This window comes from Argopecten irradians, chromosome 4 (genome assembly GCF_041381155.1).
Source record: "Argopecten irradians isolate NY chromosome 4, Ai_NY, whole genome shotgun sequence".
Classification (NCBI taxonomy): domain Eukaryota; kingdom Metazoa; phylum Mollusca; class Bivalvia; order Pectinida; family Pectinidae; genus Argopecten; species Argopecten irradians.
The window spans coordinates 32,880,994-32,904,639 of record NC_091137.1 but is presented as its reverse complement, the minus strand read 5'-3'; the positions used below and the strand labels follow the sequence as shown (position 1 = coordinate 32,904,639).

Here is a 23,646-nt window from a genome sequence, read left to right as displayed (position 1 = left end):
CGGCATCGCTGGCCTGATGAATTATTCATAAAGCATATAAACAAACATTTAAATGCAAGAATAATAACATTTTTTCCCAAAACTATAAAAGTGCTGTTTATTTTCTTGCATGGCTAGTCTATTTGTGTATAACATGTATACACAACATCACCTATACCAGTGATAAAATCTTTGTCCTTCCTAACCTATCCATCTCTACATAGACGCACACATTTTATGTAAAACCCACCTCAAATTTCAATATCTATTTTGTCCCATATCAAACATAGCTAATGATTTATTGTTGGTTTCTTGGAATTCTTCAAATATGTTTTCAAACAATGGGAAAATTTCATAACAATAAAATACTAAAACCACTAAATCTATTTGAGAACTGATAGGTTATTGAACTTATGATAACAGGTAGTTAAAATATGTAGCCGAAAACTAAGCACCAAAGCACTAGTCTAACACTCATTTCTATTAGTAGCTATGAGAAAACACTATTATTGTTTTTATAACACTTGTATTCATATCATATCTTTATATTACTAGAGTATATAGAAAAACAAGGACAAATCATGGGATTCGAACCCTAACACCTAATGGTGAAACTCTGGACTATTGTAACTCTATACACAAATGCTCCGTCAGATGGCAACTGATCATGAACTTCAGAGTCACTCATGTTCATTTTTTCCACAGTCACAGGTCTATCTTTAGAGTAATCTCCCCCTTTTCTCCCTAAACATTTTACCTTTAGTTGAGGTGTAACTAGACTGGCCACCGTTCTCTAGAATATTAGAAAAAGCACTAAAATTCGGCTTTATTATTTTTGTCTCTACTACATGCCTGAATCAAGAGTTTTAAACTAGGGGGAGATAATCTAGTAAAGAACTCTGCTGAAAAAGTCTTATCAACAACATAGGGTCTGATGGCCAGTCTAAGGTGTAACCTATACCCATTTGAATTTTTTCGATAGGTACCAGCTACTTCCACACATTTTCCATTCTATTTTGTTAATCATTTCTATTGGCACAACAGTCATCAATCACCCCCACCCCCTCCTGTCACTTCCCCTCCCCCATGTTCTCTGACATGTAGGGGGAGGGGAGGGCATGTGGTTAAGGATCAGATATACATTTACTGGTGATATCCCCATGATCTACAACCTGCTACTCCTCCAACACATGTCAGTAGTGCTGACTGTTACAGACTCCACCACTGACCAGCAGGTTCTACCTATCACAGGTTATTGTGAATCAAAGATAATGTGACCATATTTATCAGTGTGTACATTCCTATAAGATCCAGAGAGACAGACATGCTTGTTTGTAGCTTTCCACAAACCTATCATTATCATCAAAAGAGCAGGTCAAATTCCATCAACACACAGACCTTTACAGGTCCTTACAATACACCTTCTGTACCTGGTCATTTTCTTCTCTATAGCCAGTGGTCAGTACCTGGACGGCCATTTGGAAGGTCATCCTCCCCATTTTGTATAAATGTTCAAATAGTCATTAAGAAACAATGTCAAGATATGCTCTACACAAAAGGCAAGTCCCTTCACAGTTGGAAGCCAATTTACAGCACCCCAGGGACTGGTCATTGGCCAGAAGTTTTCTCTAACTTCTAGGGTCAATTCAGATACACCTAATCTGACAAAGTCTGGAGTTCCATTGAAGATCAAGTCTGATTAAAAACTGGCATTCACCCTGTGAAATTGGCCATTGTAATAAATTAATCTCAACAAAATGTCAAAGGATCTCAAAGTCAAGATTTCAACATCCAAGGGACCAAGTAAAGCTCTCTAAAATCCCGGTTATATTATGCTTTCAAGATGCTAAAATGTCCTCTGTCAAACATAATACAATTATCATACACACAGGAGTTATCTCAACATGCTGATATCAAGGAGAATTGGCATAATAGCATATTGGTTATCCAAGGAAAATTTGTATTTAACTCAAGTTGGTAATCAATTTACTCCAATTTGGGCTGAAATTCTGACATGATGATTTTTAAAAAGAACAAAACCACTATTCCACATATATTACATACGGAGATTTTTTTCTAGTCTCACTCTTGAAGAAAAATATCTGGAGCCACCATCCTATACATTTTTACCTACATTTTCACAGGTAAGAAAGGATTTTTATCCAAGTCAGCCAATTTGACCAGATTCATTTTCTCTGCAAATACACTATCGTTCATTGTTCATCAATTTCAAAACATTGCAATTAAAATCAAAACTTTGCACATTTTCTAAAAATACATTTTAGCTGTACACTGAGTCACGGAAAGCAGTGCTCAACTTTACTGTTGTTTTGACTGAACAGTTTAAGAGTGATCCAGTTTACTATTCCTCAGCTAAATGTGCCAATATAAAAAGAAAAGAAACCAGACCTAAGTGCCAAACAGGAGCAGCAGCAAAGCAGCATTTGTGCAGTGATTGCATTGCAATTTGGCAGCTAGAGAATCTAGGATCATAAATGACAGAGTTGATTACTGTCAAATTTACCTTAAACTTTATACAGGATTCAGCTACGGTGTTACAAAGCTTTGAAGTGTAAAGGATATGGATCAGTGAAAGGAATGGAAGAACGACACTAACTGGAGATCCTTGACTCCAAATTACCCAAACATCCTGTACATATATTCCTCACATTCGATTGCATAAGGTATTGGAACTTAAGGCAACATGAAAGGTTTAAATGTGAATCAACTAATTCACTGAAATTGTTTAGGTTTTAGATTGAAATAATTTCCTTCAATTTTTTGCTGATTTCATATCATTACTTTTGGATCATTTTTCAAAATAAGTGATTTTTTTCATCATCTTTCCTGGAATTTGTTTGAGAAGAAATATTCACCGGAGCCTTTAATTTTGAATTCATGATATTTATAGCATAAAACCTATTAAAATGTTGTCATTTTTCAAGAACTTTTTTCAAGAAAACATAAGCACCCCTGACATCCACAACAAGTCACTTCTGTTTACATCTGTTGAAAAGTCCTCAACAAAAGCACATCAAGTCAAATCTTTAAATCCAACCACAATGTTAATGGTTTCTTAATAGATTGATGGGGACAGTATATAGTGATTAGTTGTGAGATGACCCCTGATGGCCATATTTATGAAATGACCCCTGGCTGCCATGTTATAGGGAGGGTTACACCTTTGTGGATAAGGAGGGCCATTAACCTACACTAGCCTGAGGATAACACTTGAAAACCAATACTTTTTGTCTCATTTCGTACCTAATGAGCCATACAATGATAAGTTTATAGCCTTTTGATGGTTCCGCCAGAGCTCTTTACGATAATCGCTCATGTGTAAAATGCGTGTCACCATACATTTGGAATTACATGGGGGTGTATTCATGATAATAAACTCCATTTTGCCAGGCATGAAATATTAATTCCGCTCAAGTACCAACTGTGATAATACAATAGGGTATACAGACAGACTTCCTCGTAATTCTATGTAACTCCGTTAACGTTTATTAACTCCTCCGAATATTGAATTAAACATGATACACATCAGGTCATTTAACTTTGCTATTGTCTTGTAATTTTGCAATTAATATACAACAAATGCCTGCCAATACCTGGCATAATGTATTAAACATAATTATAAATAATCAACCAGTATATATAAAACATGCATTTAACGCATGGTTATTTATAAAACTCTCTCTAACCGATTCAGCCTGAGTTAACAAATGCTATATTTTATTTAGAATATAAAGCTACAGAATTTAAACAGATATCTACAGGTAGGGTGGTTGTAATCCTGGACTAAAAATGCTGCACATTAGATTTGAAATAAAATCAATACATCTAACTGGTGAAGTGGAATGTGGGGAGAATTAAAAGTTCACTTAAGCTTACCTGTCACCTAAATCACATAAAACAGATAAGCAAATGTATGACGCACATGAAAAAAATCTTTTGCCTTTTCAAAAAAAAAAATGTGGTGAAATTTTTTAGAGGGGCATTTTCCTCCATAAATAATGGCCGTGGTAGAGAGGCTGGTACCACTAAAAGGGGTGGCACAGGTGTAGACTGGTGTACTGCCAGTGACACATACATCAAGTATGTCCAAATCCCAGGAGGGAACAGTAACCCAACCCAGCCCACATGCAGCCCACATTCCCAGCTAGCCAAAGTCGGCTACAGCATAATGTAGTTCTTTTAAAAATTTTGTTCTCTCCAGTCTACATCCACGGCTTTACTCAGCCTTAAATCAATACATGGAAGTACCTGAGGGATGGCATTGATACAAATTCTGGTAAATCTGCTTCCTTCTGGGTAGAAGAGATGTATGGGAGATGGCACAGGCTAAATCTACACTATATATTTCTCATCAATATAAATAAGGATTTATCAGGCACAGTGACAACAGATCTCCCTTAGATTGCAGTAACATTTACAGATTTCTGATATATTCCGATGTATAAAACTTGTGACTGCTTATGTACAATATACTTAATGGAGAAATTGTACAAATATTGTGATCAGAATTTTGTACAAGTTGGTTATGGCATATTTGTACAAATTTGATGGTATATTCACACAACATTTCAGTGGCATATTTTTTAAGATTATGTCATATTTGGACCATAAGGAAAATGAAACTTGTGAATATTTAATCACATATTTTTTTAAAAAACAAAGAAAAATAAAAATAAAAGTAATTACAGTAATACACAGCAATAAAAAGAACAAAGGAAAAATTTAATAGGCATATTTTACTATGCTGTGCAATTATATTATGATTTGTACAAATGAGTGGATTATTTGTTCAAGTGGTATATTGGAACACTTTCACTGTAGTATCAAACACAGTCACTATGTACAAAGCTGTATATTGTCAGTGAAGACCAGTATAATTTAACTTTTCTGTCCTATTTTAATACTTTTTTGATGATTTTTTTCCCAGAGACATATATTTCACTGGAGGAGGCCTATCTAAAGGGCCTGTGGATAAGCCAGGGCTTAGTTGTATTGTTATCAGAGCAGTGAAGGAAAGGATCATATATCTATGTTATCTAGACAACTGCCACTCCACAGGATCCTCTCGCCAGTCTAAATAGTGCACCATACACACAGACTAAACAACACACAACAGGCTACACCCTCCCACCTCAAACACAGCAAATCCTTTGTCTGAACAACTTATTGATTTGATTTATCATGAACCAGAACTCCAGTTAATCATGAGGTCTTGGTTTACTTTTATAATTATATGTCATCATCCACTTGTAAAGTCTACACAATTTATTGTTTCAAATAGTTTATACCAAAATTTCATTCCAAATAACAGAAACTACTTCAATCACAAGTATATCCAGAGATCACTTGGTTTGTATATTTTAATGGCCAAGAGGTGGAGGAAAGCCGGAGTATCAGACGCAAACCCACCGACCAGTCATCAGTGCCTTGTAACTGCCCAATACCAAGAGGTCAGGAGGGCTTGTGGTAATATGTCTAGACATCTTAACCACTTCAGTGATCAAAATAAATCCTGAACAACCTGTCATTCTTGGTGATGAACTTTTGTTCAATAAGTGACAATAACTCAGGTTTATTTCAAGCCTAAATTATGAAGGGTATTAAACTAATCAAAGCTATTAAACTATAAAACCATAAAGATTATTTCTTTAAAATACCATAAATGAGTCAAGTAGATGTCCAGCAAAATGAGGAGTTATTTCCTTTTCATATAATACATTAACTTGTTTCCGCCCAGGTCAATCCAGACATATGGTGGTGGGAATCCCATCGTGTGGTATTTTTGTCTGCATCAGGCAAAAAAAATCCTTTACCTGACAGATTATCACACGCACATCATAAACCCTCAGAACTTTCAGTATTTTACAATCTGACAACATCCTAGATTTGACCTACGACCTTGTTTCCTACACAACATGGCTGCCATGGTTGGGGGGATTCCTACATGTTAGTAACCCTTTTGTCATTCAGCCCCCAGTCACAATACATGAAATAATTCCCCTCTCAACAAATTGTAGTAAATCTAAAATTAAAAGCTTCCGAGCGTTCTGAAATAAAAAGTACTACTTGTAATTTATGAGATTTTCATGGCATATGTTTGTTCTCATCTTTCCACATGCCCCTCCAGCAATGTTATAAAATGATGCTTGCGGTCTTCCTCATCAAAAATCTCTAATTCATCACACCTTTAAAATTCCTCGTGCATATCTAATTATCCCGCTACAGGCATAAAGATATTTAAATACAGTAAGTTTTATTTTGATGGCGGAAAACAAGATGGCCCTATTTTTTTTCATACATATCTTCAGATATGTACACGATTTCTTTGAAAATCTTGCGAGTCCTTTCCTTTTTGAAAGAATATCGCCATTATGAGTAATTTTTGAGGATATGGTGTAATTTTCCCTTACAAAGTTATGACATAAAAATCAATACCTAATCCCAAGAGGAAATAACAAAAAGATCTAACCCTCTCACCCCTGGAGACCCATTTGAACTTTTTTAATTCAAAGTCTGGAACAGTTCATAATGGATTTCAGGGGTGTATAGGTTAATACTTAGTGTTCTATCTGTCCTATCGACATTTAACGTCATTGAAGCACTGACTTTCCTTGTATGCATTATGCCAGTCTTGTGTACATGTTTCAGGCGCTGCAAAATTTTTGACTAAATCTGAATTGAGATAACATGAAACTACTTGTAACTTCATGGTGCTTACTCAGAGATTCAGAATAACATTAAGCCTTACAATGGAAGTTACATTATACTGAAAACAAACAAATGTTTTGTTACTCAAACATATCATTGGTGCTAAGCAGGAACAAAGCTACCATCCTACAGAGCTACATCTCAACTATTCTCCACTCGATACAAACAACTCTGAGCAACCTTATATTCACAAGGCAGGTGTGACGATAGAACTGTCGTCCAGGAGGCCAGCTACCCCACCCACGTTTTTGAATAAACAGTTAACTCTGATAAAATATGGAAGTGTCTTGTTCTGATATAGATTATGCACATCTACACTGTGTTAGGATTATTGCCACCAAGTTTTGTTGAAATCCCTCAAGTAGTTCAGGAGCAGTAGTCTGTATAATTTTGTGTGTGTGTCTATGTTATCACAATATATATAATATAACAAGGCTTACCTGTGATACTGTAATGCCACATTTGCGTGCCAGCTCCTCCTTCGCCTCCTCACTAGGGTAGGGATTACTTAAATGTGAGTAGAAGTACTCGTTTAGCACCTCTGTAGCTTGCTTACTGAAGTTTCGTCTTTTTCTCCTGTAAACGAAAAAATAATTCATAAAATTTCAGAACTACAAGCTAAACTCAAGCATCTTGTTTAAACACTATGTAATATTCTCTTGAAACTGAAGGTAAATAAGTTTTCCTACCCTGTAGCAAAATTTTATTTGTAAACAAAGTTTCCTGTCATCATTATTATCTTACTGAAGGGTTCAGCAAAGCCTTTTTCGTAATTTTCAGTTTATACATAACGATTTGACCCCCCCCTCCCCCATGAATTTTTTTCCATGCGACCGTACCTTGCATCCAGGAACCTTGATCTTAGGATCATTACAGCTTCACATGTACTCTGCTTTAGCTGCATTTCGATGGCAGCAAACTTTTTTCGTATGATGCCAACCATACGCTCAATTTCTTTGGGTGCAATAGGGCGTGTACGACTCTGTTCTCTTAGAAGGTTGACAACATGTGTTGTAAACTCATTACACGCCTGAAAGGATGAAGAAAAGAAATTGGGAATTCCCCATTATGACAACGTCATTTGATACAAGTTTTAACATAATACATGTTGACTGGTGCAATTCAAACCAGCATACCTGTCCCTTAGTGTTCAAATCTATGGACAAAGTTCTGTCTGGTCATAAGAAAGGAAAATGCATCATTATCACGATCATGAAATAAAGAAGATTTAACCATTGAATAAATAATGAATTGATCCTGATCATATAAAGCCTTAATAACAGCATGCGATAGAAGCAAGCATTGATAAGAAATCAGAAATATAAACAGTATTTCATTTAACTTTTACAAAATGTTCTACTCGTGTTGAAATAAACCTTGAAACGTTCACCTAATTTTCAGACTCTAGTACCTTCTTTGTGTAATATGGAATCATGCACTTTTTTTTAGATAGAATACCTTAAACCTTATTATCAACCACTTACCAACTCATTCATTATTCTGAGACACTCCCATAGAACATTTTCATCTGACCTTTTCCTGACCTCTTTAAATAGGTAACATATATATGACCTTGAACTTTTCTGTTGAACCCTGACCCTGAGCTACAAGACCTTATTCATCTTTCACAATGAGACCTCAGACTACACAACCTCTTCTACTTAAACAAATCTCCAGTCCATCACTACACAACATCTTTATATAACTATTTCATGGCCTTGAACTGACCTTCAACTTTTCTATTGGAATTTCAGCTCCTACATTACATTAAACTCTTTTATTTGAACTTAAATTTGTACTTCAGCTACAAGACCTCTTCTAAATGACATTTTCCATCAAACCTGTATGTCCTACATTTAAGCACTAACCGTCTCCAAATGACCTTCAGTTCATCAAGGTTAAAATTGATATTTCCTCACAACCTTCCATATTTTTGTTTCTCCATTTCTTCCAAAACATCTTAACCATTCCCTGAAGTTTTACTTAAGATAATTTCAAGTAAATACACTTTATCAATTACAAAATGGCTACTATTTGTTAAAATCTCCAAATCTTAATTACAGATATGTTCGAGTAATGCTTTCAAAACATATTATAAGTAAAATCTTTATTATCTCAACCAACAATACATTTCTACCTTCTATCTCATTTGAAAGTAAACAAGACAACTCCTAGTTATATGAGGTTTCAATGCTACATATAGAAAACTCCCAATCCCTGTTTCAACAGTTGTGAACCCTGTTTAAATCTTACACAGTTATGTTAGAAACTAGCGATATTCATGAATCAAGCATTGATCCCTGTGCCTAGAGCTAACCAATACAGCTAGGTTATCAGCTCGGCCTGCAGATAAAGTTTTATATCGATTTCATTGCCAGAACAGAGAATCTTAAAACTCCATGCATTAAATATTGATCTGAGTTGTCCTTGTTTTACTTTATAATTCTTCAACTTGGTGAGATTTAACAAGAGGTAAACGAAGGTCCCCACACACACACTGGAACTACAGAAGATGGGAGGCAATGACCAATCAATACCGACCAGTAATTACAACACACTGTATCAATACCAATTTATAGTACAATTCTTAATTGGATTGATCCATAGGCACATATTCAATTAGGAAATATACTTAACACAACATAACAAAGACAAGAAATTGTATTTTCAGAAAACAGCATACAAATGAAATATCCACCTATAGCTATGAATCGGTTATCATTTTTACAGAACAAAGACCATAAATGTTGTATTCGAAGAGCACATGTTTCCAAATACAAAACAAGAAACCTTTCTACTATCTATATTATTAATTACAATTAAAGCACAAAATGTAAAACCTTGTCCCAAAATTAGAATAAAGAAATACTGTCAACACCAACAAATAAATCTAATTAGACAGAAAGCAGTACCAAACTAACCAATCAAACACCTTTATTTAATCATTTAAAAGCCGACCAATCAGAATAGTTGTAACATTCTTCATGCAAGACTCTATTTCTCTTTTTGAACCAATGTTGTTAATGATGAAGGCAGTTTTTCTAAAACACAAACATAGCCCAAAAGTCACAAACACATCTCAGAATTCAAATTTATTTAAAACATATAATTAATTACAAATATCATCAGCTGCTTTTCATTGCTTGTCAGTAAACTATTACATTTTGAATAATCCATTTGTCGTTCACCTAGGAAACAAGAGTTTGATGACTTTGATTCTGAGACATGTTGATGAATTTGTTAAGATACATGTTAAAACATCCAGAAATTTAGTGTCTAATCTAGTCTACTGGTTAGTTCTTATTGCCGATATATAACAATACAAACATTCAAAACTTCCCGTTAGAAACACCCAAGTTTGTTAATATTGTTGGAAAGAGTGAAAAGTGAAATTAGGAAAAAAAAAAAGTAAAACAGAAGGAATGATTATGTGACCGGGACCAAAAACTAAGTATAGGTGAGATAGGACAACACAGGTAAAGGAGAAAGACACACAAAACATGGCAAAAAAAACATACTGGAGTCAGTCACAGTGTGGAGTAGTGGTATTAATGTATTACAGTTTTGCCAGAAGACATAATGACGCTAACCTGTTCATATTTTCCGTACTCGGTTTGGTAGACCTGGCGAATCTGGGCGAGTTTTGCCTCGTAGTCTGAGTTTTTGATTTCTGACCCATCGCTCTATAATTATACAATAAGCAAGGTGGCATATTCAAATAAAGGTGGTATACATCAAAGTGCCGAGAAGGGGGCACTGGAAGGTGGAGGACACAGTGGAGTATACAGTCTCCAGACAATGACCAAGTCGTCGATCAAGGTAGACAACTCATGCATGACTAAAATGTCCGTCCGGTCAAGAGTTACGTAACGAGCAATGGACACACCTCATCTAGAAGTTCACAACCACCTAATGGGGAAGCCATTTCATTTTTTTTTCAAACAAAACTTCTTTCTATTTTTGTATTATTGTGTTCCATTATAAGAAATTTCCATATTAGGAAGCATAGAAATTAAATTAACTTTTCTAATTTGAATTTCAAAGAAATTTCATTGTATTCAATACATGCATATGGTTATGTTTTGGGTTTGACGGGTTGCTACCGTAGATGAAGAGGGTCCATATAATCATGTCTGATGAATGATCACAGCTATAAAATATAACATAATCATAATAACAGGGAAAGAAGGCTGAAAATGATAAACGGACAATAGACAACAAATATACCAAGTGGAATTTTTTTTATCACACTTCCCAGAAATCAACAATGGATGAGATATAAATTTAATTGATGTTTCCAAATTAAGAATTAAATCGCTAATGCGTGTTCTCTTTAAATTAGACTTTGAATATTACCTTACATTTACATAAGTAATTCAATTTTTGCATCTAAACTATCTTTTTTGATAATTGGTAATTAAATTGTAATTTCGGCTGGTTTTTCCCCATTTAAAAGAACAAATTTTTCTCTACTTACAATATCAAATGTGTCGCTTTATTTCTTCAGACCTAGCACAGCTTACATACATAACCACTGGTGAAATGTCTAAGTAATGTTTAAAACCAATTTTGTTTTTGTTTTTTCCCCCAAATGCTGGCAAGTTTGCAATTAACAGCACTTATGAAAGTGTTAATATATATATATATCAATATAACCAATTTCGAAATGTTACAAAAAGTGATTGGGTTTTCTACTTACAGACCCCTATGGCAATTCCTTTATTTCTCCCTGAATAATGACGGTGAATTACATTCATCATAAAAACCTCCATGAAACTCTAGGGTTTTGTGCAGGCAAGACAGTTTAACATTTATGGTACCAGCAACATTACCACTCAGCGCTAGCATGTTGTACAATGCAACTTTTTAAACAAATTAAATTGAATTTGGTTGAGAGAATCAGAAGGTTATGTGAATGTATGGGCGATAGTTGGCTACATCTTGTAGGCCCAGAACACACTGTGTCAGCCTATTCCTTAAATTTATTGAAGCCCAATCCACTTTCACTGGTTAAATCGCTCCAAGAGATTTCATTCTGTTATCTGTCTAATTACATAAGTATATTGCTATATATCTACAAATTGTGTAGGCATATTTATATACTTTAATAATATCTTTCTTTGTTTTTAATTATGAGAAAGCTGTACTTTTATAGCATTTATATAGAGTATTCAGTCCTTTAAAAAATGTCAAGAGCAAATGATAATAACTTGCAAACATTTCGTCATTGAATGATCGTGTGTTAATAAATACATCAATCACTGGGTTCTAGCAGACCAATTTAGAGACTAATCTAAAGATTTTGCATGCTTCATAACAAGCACACGAGTCTAGAAACAAAATATGGGATCTATAAAGAAATTAGAATTATTTTTAAACAAAAGAAACAGGTGGCAGGCCACTGTATGTTCATGCAAAATTTCCAATCTATATGAATTGTAGATGTTTGAAAATTAATTAAGAGAAAACCTTTTAAAGTGTTCATGAGTAAATAAATTCAACTAGGAAACAATGTACTAATATAAGTCATGTGACACTTTGATCAGGATCTCATATAAGCTTTAGGTAAAGTCATAGAATCATACATAAATATACTGATCTTAAAACACCCAGCTAACTCTGATTAACATAAAATCAATGACAATATAGTTATATTCCAATATGTAATCTGAAATGATGTGATAAAAACAGAATTGATCCAAGATCATTAACATATATGTCTTTTTTCTCCATTTTACAAAACTGTCATTATGTATTCTATTTTTTTAATGATATATGTTTCATCACAACATTTCAGTTTATCAATGAATCTGAAAGTAAAAATATAATTCATATTATAGGTTTATAATAACATTCAGTATACATATACATCACAGTGTCATCACATCACCTCCTTTTCAAGTCTCGACTGAAACAGAAAAGTTCGTAACAACAACTTACCCAAATCCAAGGTGAGACGTGCATATATACTTTATATATAAATATATATCTAGTCCAGATAATATCTATTCCAGGGTAAATATATATATTCAATAGATCTTATCCAAGATATATACTTATAAAAGATATGATTAAGGCCTTGGGTTATATGTAATATATATTCATCAGGCTATATATTTCTGATCTTGTCCAAAATGTATACAGAAGAATAACAGATCTAGTACAAAGCAGATGTATATATATTAATCAAGATCTAGTCCAGATTGTATATAAAAGATATTGTCCAAGGTAAATATAATCAGATCTAATTCAGAATATATATATTGTTGATTTAGTGAAGATATAGTTCTGGGTAATGAATTATGCACGCTATTGAAACAATCACTTTATTTGTACAATGGAAATCTTCTAAAATTGCAATACAGAAGTCTCTAATCCAATGACCAAAATAGGAAGCTTCATTGACAAGTGTAGAGCATAAAACGTTTTTTTCAATAAAAGTAGGTCATGGTGACCTGTATTTCACTTAAATGAACTAATGACCTATATACAGAATCTGTATGTACAAGGATTTTTCTGTAGGTCATAGGTCAAGTTAAAGGCCATAGTTTATCTAAATTTGGTACCTGACATACATCTTCACATGGATAAAATTGTGACCTAAGTATCAAAAGCGTTGTGCCTCTAAATTGCTAATGTACTGGGAGACTAATCAAATTTTAATTCATTTGCCCCTGAAGTTTTATAATGAACTGGTCTAGTCTTTGATTTAGAATAGTCTAAATGTGTCTTCAGGGGTGAATGAGTTAAATTTAACCCTTTCATGATTTCCTAGAATTTACCCTGATCATTTCATAGAATTAGCTAGGCTTACTAAAATATCAAAATTGTCTTGAAATAAGAAACAAAAATGCATATTAAGATTTCTGAAAGGAAAACATGAAAACAAACCAACAGCAGCTTCATATATGTATATATAGCACAGCAGTTCAACAAGACAGAGAGCAGAGGTAAAATACTTAGCTTTTAAATTCTGTCTTCACTAAAGCTTTACATATTGTATTATTATTGAAAAGTTTGATCATTGACTTTTCTTTCAGTCTGCTTCACCAAATGCCATTACAAATGAAAAAGAAAACAATATGGATATTGTTGGGAATTCAGTTATGAAATGATGGAAATTAAGCTATGAAACAATAATATTTTACCTCTTTGTGAAAACCCAAAAAACATGCATGCATTTGGAATAATTTCAAATAAATTTTTGAATATAATATTTTTACCAAACTGGTAAATATTTGAACCACAATTTCCCAATGCAGCCATGTTATAGAGGGTGTCCACTGCTACCTTTGCCCATGGTGCAGAGACAAACAAGCCTGTGAAGTTCACCTGTTCGTATTTCTCCAATTCTGTGTGGTATATCTGTCGAATTTGTGCCAATTTGGCGCGGTAATCTGAATGCTCTATGGCACTGTCTGGTTGGCCACCCGAAGCGGCCGCTGTGGCATTTACTGCCGCTGATGACCCACCCCCTTTTTCTGGCCCTGCCACACCCTCTGCTATTAACATGTTATCAAGTCGCATCAGCTGGGGATCTGGCGGCTCCTCTTCCTGGGAGTTCCTTATACTCAGTACTGAAACATACAAAGGTCATCAGAAGGTCAGAAGGTGAAATGTGAAGGCCATAAGATCACAATGCAAGGTGAAAGTCATCATAAGGTCACAAGGCAGAATGTAAAGGTCATATGCAATAAAATAAACAAAAAAGATCATTACAAGGTCAAAACACAAAGGTAAGTATAAACGCAAACAAGTCTGTCATGAAAGGTCAAAAGGCAAAGTACAAAGGTTAAAGTGAATAATCGGACAAAGGAAGGCTAAAGTCCGTAGAAATTATGTTGATATATCCAGTATAATTTCTTATGAAATAGAAAAATTAAATTTCTTGTCTCAATTGCTATGCATGCAAAATTTTTTTATATTACAGGAATCCTAAAACGTCTTCCCAGCTGGCTATGTCCGTGTTGATTACCACGCAGCCTCGCTTTCCGAATTTATTTTTAGAACTGTGCTTAATCTACACAGGGCTTTTCCATAATTTCAATGGTCAAAACTGGTCAACGTGAGCTGAACTTGGGCATCATTTTAATATAAAATGACTTTTGAAAGGCTATGAACACATTTGGACTAAGGTCTGACATATCTATGTCATCAAAATTAAGGTGAATAGTAGAAAACATGGCCTACTAATTATAATAACAAACAGGAGTTGTGACCATTGACTAGTGACTAGGGTCAAGGAAATTTTGTAATAATGTATATAGTCTGAATTTAGGAAAGCATATATTAATTCTGCAAGTCTTATTTTTTAACAAACATGAATATGTTAAACTTAAAAACTTACACTTATTTGATAATCTTCACTAGTCAGGGATATTATACTTTTGTGATATTACACGGTCGGCCTTATACCTGGTTTTAGCAGATTTATTCTCCTGTAAATGCAGCCAATATAGTCATAGTCGTGCACTTATTATTAAAGCTTATAAGGCTCACTTTAAATTTCCAGTGAATATATGTTATAACAACTATAAACATGTTAATGTTGTCCCACTTGGCTGTTTCTTTCACACAAACTATTCTACACATCATTACATTTCAGAGGTAGCATTATCAGGTCCAATAAAAGTTTGATGGGTATGATAATGTGTTCACACCTGGCTGATAGACAACAAGTTTACAGGTAACGGTTGTGTGACTCTATTACAGGTATGACGTAGCATATAAATACACCATTTACATTGCTTTATTAAGTTTCTCTACACCAAGATGCATCACCAACAATACAATAGATATTTTGTAAATTTTCTGATATTGGCAAATCATGTGATAAACCATGGCCATGGTGCAGGAACCTGTATTATCATAAGGATATGAATTCTGAAGATCTGCATATATATATATATTGAATAGCAAATAAAATAAACATCTCTTAATGTTGAATTTCGTGTAGATTTTGCTTGAAATGGGACATTGTCTGAATACCTGTATAATACAGGTGCAAACTCCTCTTATTTCTGACACCGTGACATTCACCCAGCCATGACCAGAGATTTGACAGAAACCTCATTTTGACAACTCAACCAAAGCTATTGGAGGACATTAGTTTTGACATCCTGATTCATCAAATTTTGTACGAATACACCAGAGATAAGAAAACTGTCGTGCTGGTGTACTATCACATGAAATTTCATAACCGTGTTTTTCCTTTCTATTGTTATTTTCTTCTTTGATATCATTTTCCCTGATAAAAGTGAAGCGTTTAATTAGTGAAGTTTAATGCCACGTCAGGCTAGGACGAGATTTTGATTGCAAGGCATCATCTTATTGGAATATATATCCACAGCCATCGTAGTTCCCCTTTTAACTAGTCATCATTAATTCTTACAACCAATGCAATTTAACTTAACCAAATTACATTTAAATCAGTTATAATTAATAGACTGACAAAAACATAATTACAGGAAAAAGCAAAGAAGCAGTTATGATATATGATCAATGATCACATATGAATTTTCTAGGTGTTACTCAATAATCTTCTCCTTTCTAAAATCTAAAACTTTACAATTCCAAAAACATACCTGGTGTACCCATTTTTTTTAAAATGACACGGGAATGTGTTAGAAAAAATCCTGCAAATAAGGATATATCTTTTCGATTGAATCACCAAGTAACGGTATTGATTCTAAATAAAAAAGTAAAGTCTGTATTGATACTCTCATAACCAAGAGATTTTGTTCACCTTATCCGTGACGATAACAAACCACGGCCACCCCACACTATATCAGCAGCACACATAAGACTCGTAACTCACATTAAATGAATTTAATTCAATCTTCGTTTCAGAACCCTGTTCACCCAAAATCAATACAAGTGTAGCGCAGTGGCCATCAATCACTGTCACATCTTCTCGTCAAACGCTGCTTGGATCCAGATCCAGACTTTTATTGCGTATTAGACTCCCAGTTCTTCCAAATTTAATCAATAAGAAATAGCATCTCTACAGACTGGTTCGCTGTGAAAACCCATGTCCCAGTAAACACGGTCTCAATTTAGCAGCAAACGACCCGTCAGAGCTCCAGAGATTTGGAACACGACGTCCACAATTGGACATGTACGCCTACCAAAGCAGTTCCACAAATCCTTCCAATGGACAATTATTTCCAGCATAGGAAAAAAATCTCAAGATTACAAAGTTGATTCATATGTAAAATTGAAATACTTAATATGTGTGGTAAGAGTTATCATCAAAAATATTGATATGACTGAGTGGAAAGTGTTGTGAACAATATAACTACTATAACTCAAGGCCTAATTATATCTCTGGGTTTAATGTTCGAATCAACTGTGGTGATGATGGTGGCTTTTCTCTGAATATGGCATTGCACCATCTCCTGAATTGAACCTGACCTATATATATACTTAAATGACACTGTCTGTTATATATGTAAACAAAAATAACCTGAAATCTATAAATCATTCATTTGCTTGCAAGCATGGTATGTCTTCAAAATTGTGAACATTTTCATATCAAATTTTTTCTTCAATAACATTTTAATATCACAAACTCTTATTTCCATTCCATTGTATTTAGTGGACATGTATCTATGTAATATTCAATATAAAGGGCCAATATTTTTTATTATATTGAAAGGAATCATGTCAATAACAATTTTATATTACATGAAATCAGAAATTTTGCCTTCAGTTATTGATTTTAATACCAATTGAGAAGATTGCAATAGTACTAGTGATAAGTATGTGTTAAAAAAATTATCATTTGATACAATATCTACAAGCCACTGTTAGCAAGCTTGTTGTTGCTTTCCCATATAAATGTCTGTAAAAAAGTAGAAAATATTCTGCAACCCTTATCAAAGTTTTCATAAATCAATTCCATGACAGCTGACCTAGAATCCGACTGTGAAACAGGAAGTTAAGAAAGCAGCCTTACAGTAAAATCAATATCCATTTCCCTCCATCTCTAACTATATAATTAAAGTTTGGAGGGAACCACCAGGATTATCAGAAAATTTCAAGACAAGGCCTGACGCTGTTCTGTCAGTTCGAAAATTGGTATCTATGAGCAAATGTAGTCGCACATCAAATTATACCAGTTACTCTGTAAAACATTAGTACAGATATTTGATTTTATTGGGTATGAACAGTAGACAAAAGCATATGGGATCCAGTTATATTTGTGGAATATATTGTTTCTTAATTTCTCAGAAGAATTAAAATTCTTTTAATTGCTTTTAATTTTATTTTATTTTTCATCCATTGCAAAATTCCAAGACTCGGCTTTCTAATCGATTTGGTTTTTCAGCCTTAACATATAATGCAAGAGTTTATGCTAACAAATAAAACTGAATTCATCTTTGACATTATGGCAGAAATGTTTACAAATGACAGCTCAGCTGATTACCAAATTGAAATATACTTTGTTCAAAATGACGAGTTCCAGGAGCATTGTTTTTCCCAGAATTTTTTGATGTGTAAAATATACCAACATTAGATTTTTTCCCAGCATTTTCAGCCCAAAAAAGTACATGCGCAAAGGTACACTGGTGCGCAAGTAACACAAGTTTTCATGGTATTTTTAGGGGAGTCCAGATCATTAATATTAATCCTCAAATTGTAGGGAGTCCCATACTATGAAATTAATATATTATCTGAGTGGAATTATATGGGTTTTCCGAATTTTTGTTGGACGGATTCCTTGATCATGATTTATCGAAAATTATTTGAATATGGGAATTTGGGATTTTTGCAGGGAGTTTTATAGAAAATATTCAAGGTTTACATAATGTCAATAGATTAATTTTGCAAGTAAGTAAAAGATTCTTATATTCTGACTGTGAGACTAAATTTGACCCTTCCCAATGTCAGAAGATGGGGTCAGAAGATGGGGTGTACAATGTTTGTTAATCTTGAATTGCTAGTACATGTGTATTCCTACAGTAGTAGCTATTTTTGTATGTCTGTCACTCATATGTCCAGTGTCTTGTCAATCTGTCACTTCCAGCAATAATACAAAATATATAGCATAAACAACCATGCAATTCATACTAAAATATTCACATTTTGATTAAACCATTTCCAAAATTTAGATATCAATTCTGCTATTTGTACATTTCTTTTTTTTTCAAAATAGATAAATAATTTTACTACATAACAAGAGTCATAAAAGATCAACAATTTCCCTTTCCAATTCATTTTGTCAAGCTACAAGATTAAATAGGTTTCTTTTGTTTTTCATGAAAGGTTATAAGCCATTATATGGAAATTCAAAGGAATCCAGAGAAAATAAGCCCAGACCAGTAAGATACTGTATTAATTTCCAAAGAGTAAAGACATCATTTCATAAACAAGATGTATGTGTAACTGTACTATCAGTGATTTTCTCCTTATATAACTGGGGTCGGTAAACGACCCCATTCCCAATGCCAAACCCCCCTATTTTTTTCCCAATTACAATGAAAAATTCCCAAATCATATCTCTGAAAAACAAACAAAACCCGAAAAGCTCTCCTCTCATTGTTTAATCCTATGAAACTATTGTTATGGTCGTCACCTTTTGATAAAATGAAACAGTTTACTGTTTTACAATATCTAATCACTTATAATACTGTGTTCAGTAATGGGTAACTTTTCCAGAAGCTGCTCTTTTTGCGATTAAAAATTCCTAATTTGTAACAAAAGCTTTTTTCCCAAAATACCTTGAAAAATCACTGACTATATTATCTCAGCTGATTTTTATTCAAAATTTTTTTTTATAGTTAGGCCAAATAAAAAAATATTCTTGTTTCCGGTAACATCCTTAAAAATGAAGGGTCGATAGGTTTTTTTTTTGGTTATTTTTGTAATATTTTTTCTCTTCATCCAAGTTTCTTGCAGAGAAAAAACTGAAGTAGACTTCAGCCAGCTATATATAAACCATGGATTTGATTTCCAGATTTGTTCTTTTAGCAGATTATTGGTTTTGTGAAACTTAGATTTATAGAAATATTTTTTGTACCAAAAAGTTCCTGATTTTGTGAGGTAGGTTACAGCATATTTTTTTTATGGCCTTATATCATTTGCTTTTTTTAGAAATTTTTCACAGTACTTCATCTTGAGTAGATGTTCCAGATGATGTTAATTTCATTGCATACTATATATATGTATACATATTCCAATCTTCAAAAGTCAAAGCCCATGTACACATGTATACATTGTCCAATGTCCATACATAAATAATTCACATAATTTATCATATGTATATTTTAATTTTTACACATTAATATGCAAACTCAGTTACCTTTAATTGATTCATAACTATAATCAATTGAATGCTTATATTATGAGTCAATTCCATGTATTTTGTTTATGTTTTACGTAATATATATATAGAAAGATGTATGCGTTAGAAACATTTACATTATTTTTTGTTGAATTTCTACATACAGTGCTATAAATTGTCAGCTCAACAATTTTTTTTTATAAGCAATTTCTGTATTGATCATTCTATTATCAATGAACTAATTATTGAAACATTTTTAGATGATTGAAAAAATCCCTATAGACAAAATTACCATTGTGTATCAATAAGAAAGTGAACTTGTTCTTGTAAAAATAGGAGAGGGAATATCTAATGTGACAGTGTTAACATTTTGCAAAAAAAATGTGTTAAAATTCAGTTGAAAAAATGTGCAAATGCCTACTTCATTCCACATTAAACATACTATATTTGGTATTTGTCATATTCAAAATTATCAGTTTAAACACATACAAAGTAAAACAATGTTGTCAGTTGAAATGCAAAGTTTTAGGCAATACAACAATGTTGCATTATACAACAAAGTTGCAATACACAACAACAAAGTTGCAATATGTAACAACCCAAACATTTTCATCGTAATACACATCGTTTACTTACAACAGATTATCAATTTAGCACCCTTTAATACCATTGCGTAAAAAGGAAACAAAATCAACCATCATCTACCTAAGGTCTTGTGTATTACGAGATTATCAGTTGAAGGGAAGACAACTTAAGCTCACCCGTTTTTTCTTTGATTTCGCATAATACACTGAATAACGCTGGTTTCATTCGATGACAGTTCAACGTGTGTTTTCTGAAAAATCATAAAGAAGAGGCACATCATTAATTTGCATATTCCAGGGACATGAAGAATTACGAGAAAAATGCATGCGTATCTTTCTGTAATGGTAAATAGGGGATGAAATTGAGAATTTCACATAAGGGGTATATCTGTAATGTCATGTACCGGCACCTTGCTTGCGCTTCGTCTAAACTTTGGTCAGTTATCGTCATTATTTGTTGTAAAATGTCACCAATTTCCTGTTTTCGTTGTTCTGAAGGTTCTTGTCCCGTAGGCTGTAGATTATATTGTTGAATCATATTTTCAGGTCCCGACATACTAACAGCTCCTTGTTGCGGATGCATCACGCCGAGTCTTTGTGTATCGTCCATGATAATGACACAACGGAATTATTCCTTCCACTGACGTTTAAACATGGGAATTAATTGCGATGTTAATCCAAACACATAATCCGATTGTATGTCACAGTTTCCATAAAGCACAAATTCCTGAACAGTTCCGTAAAGTTGGGAGGGCTTCGACACACTGCCAGTCAAATTCCCTCAAAACAGAAATGGCGGCTCGACAAGCGTGAAACTAAGTTGATTCTTTCCCGTCTATGGGCCATGAACCAATCAAATGTCTCAAAGTATCTACTCGGCAATCTCCGGTGGGTGATTGCGATCCGGATATAAATACTGACCAATGAATAAGTGGGATTTAGTGACCGACTCTTCACGCCCTTGACGAAGATTGACAGCTCGGAGAGATGTTGATTAGGCAGACACAATAATTGTGAGGCACCGTAGGGGTCCTGGCATTCCACCGAGCACCTCACGGGGTAATTATATTCCAATTAACAGGTGAAACAGGTGAATTCATATGGATCCCGAGGCCATAATATTGAAGGGCAATTTAGATAACACTTATCTGAAAATTAAAAAAGACTACAATGCACGTATTTGATCTAAATACCGGGGGCCATGTGGATATTTAGTTTTTGAACTTTAAAAACGAAGCATTAACTTTTAACTAAAAGTAAACCAAGAATCATGAAGCATGTCTTTAATATTATTATTTAATAACCAAGGATTTCTAAATCCTTGAATATACCAAGTTATGAAAACAAGCCGGGTATGGCATTTATTTAAGAGCGAGCAACGGTATATACTGATTGTTAGAAACAATATAGTAACACATATCAAATATTTGTATGTGTATCTGATATTGCTATCAATAATCAAAGACCGGGAAAAGGAAAAAGAAAAGCTGAAAGTAACACTTAAAATCTCAATTTAAATTTATTTAGATAGCAGGTCTTTGTTTGGATTATTAAGTGTAGCCAGATCAAAACAAGACCTGCCGAGTGAGCATGTGCTTATAATATGCCATGTATATAATTAATACAATTTCAATTTGATTGCTTGATTAGTCTAACAATTTGTCAATATTTTGAAATTCTCCCCTTCAATTCTGCGCATACTCTATGTACATTGCACTACATTCCATAAATGAATGTAGCGGTTTTTCATGTTCAATATTTCTAAGGTTTTATTTATCATTCATATCCAGGTATATAAGTAGTGTAACTTCATATTTGCATACATCAGCAGAAATTAAATACACGACCATGCTTGAAAGTATTCTCTATCAATCACCGTAAATTATTTTTGAAATTTTGTAATGTATAAATACATCTCATAATTTACAAATCAGCACATGTGACCGTAAATAACAAGTCCACCGCAGTTACTCCCCTTTCAATTTGCTAAACATGTTCGTGATTTAATGAGGTGCATGGACATGTAACGTCATAACTTTTTTTTCTGGTATGGAAGTGTTATTTGCTACCTACTCACTACCGATAGCATTTGGTTATTTCGGTCCTCAGAGGATAGGCGGCAATTTCAGAAAATGTCTTAAAAATGTTACTTCTTATACATTTAATCTCTTTTAATCTTTGAAGTAGTGCATAAATAATAAAATAAAAAAAATTAAAAAAATGCCTGAAGGAGATTGCTTTTGAGTACAATATCTCTTATCCCAAAGAAGAAAAACCACCAAAGTGCTTTTTGGTTCTTGATGAGCCGAATGTCGCATGTTCTCTTTACGATACAATGTAGAAAACACGATGATTCAAGAGTAAGATACAGTTTATATAGATCTAGATAGTGGTATTAGGGTGTAGGTATAAAATTACAAATCGGTAAAAATCATACATGTAGAGTATGGTTTAACTGATCTACACACTAAAGACCTAAAAAAAAGGTCTTTGGACATTCTGATGGCAGTGGAAGTCCAAATATATAAAATGTAACTAATTCTCATGTCCATTCCATGTGTGCTTTTGGTAATTTTTTTTAAATGATTTTGGCTATAGATCAGCTAGAACTGTTTCAGAATCAAAAGTCACATGTGAGAAGATCGAAGAAAATTTATTTTTCACTTAAACTGTTAATGTACGGAGGATATATAATGGATATAAGATAAATATTACTCATGGTTTCTTTATGTTTCACTTCGCATATAAAACATCAAATCAAAATCATGTTGCGGATACATAGTCCTGATATTTTGGATTTTTTTTTTAAAGTTTAGGTAAATAACATCTTGGAGAGAAAACGGAACAGATACATTTCCAGTTTCATCCCGGACCATGCTAGTTTTTTTCGGTGGAGATGAGTTCGGTTGGGTCACCAATCAGACCTTTCCTCACCTGTTCATTGTTTTAGCTGTCACATGTGGTTTCACAGTTGCAGTCTCCTCACCTGGTCAATATATGGTCACCTATAATGACCACCACCTACTGAGTACAGTCACTCTCTCAGTAGGAGTTAGACTATTCCCATTC

The 23,646-nt window shown here is 33.7% G+C and overlaps 1 protein-coding gene across 7 annotated transcripts in view; it reads right to left on the bottom strand.

Annotated features, from left to right (window-relative positions):
• The window catches only part of LOC138321349 (pre-B-cell leukemia transcription factor 1-like), a 47,673-nt gene extending 26,256 nt beyond the window's left edge, over positions 1 to 21,417 (bottom strand). The window contains exons 1-6 of one of the 7 annotated variants that reach the window (XM_069264978.1): positions 20,988 to 21,415; positions 20,755 to 20,828; positions 14,041 to 14,285; positions 10,299 to 10,391; positions 7,548 to 7,738; positions 7,149 to 7,284 (exon numbers count right to left, since the gene is read on the bottom strand). In XM_069264978.1, the coding sequence (XP_069121079.1) occupies positions 7,149 to 7,284; positions 7,548 to 7,738; positions 10,299 to 10,391; positions 14,041 to 14,285; positions 20,755 to 20,828; positions 20,988 to 21,187 (939 nt within the window). In that variant the 5' untranslated portion in view covers positions 21,188 to 21,415. Of the gene's footprint in view, positions 1 to 7,148; positions 7,285 to 7,547; positions 7,739 to 10,298; positions 10,392 to 14,040; positions 14,286 to 20,754; positions 20,829 to 20,981 lie in introns of all 7 variants that reach the window. The other 6 variants (XM_069264977.1, XM_069264981.1, XM_069264982.1 and 3 more) reach the window with 6 other exon arrangements.
• Between the last annotated feature and the right edge of the window lie 2,229 nt (positions 21,418 to 23,646).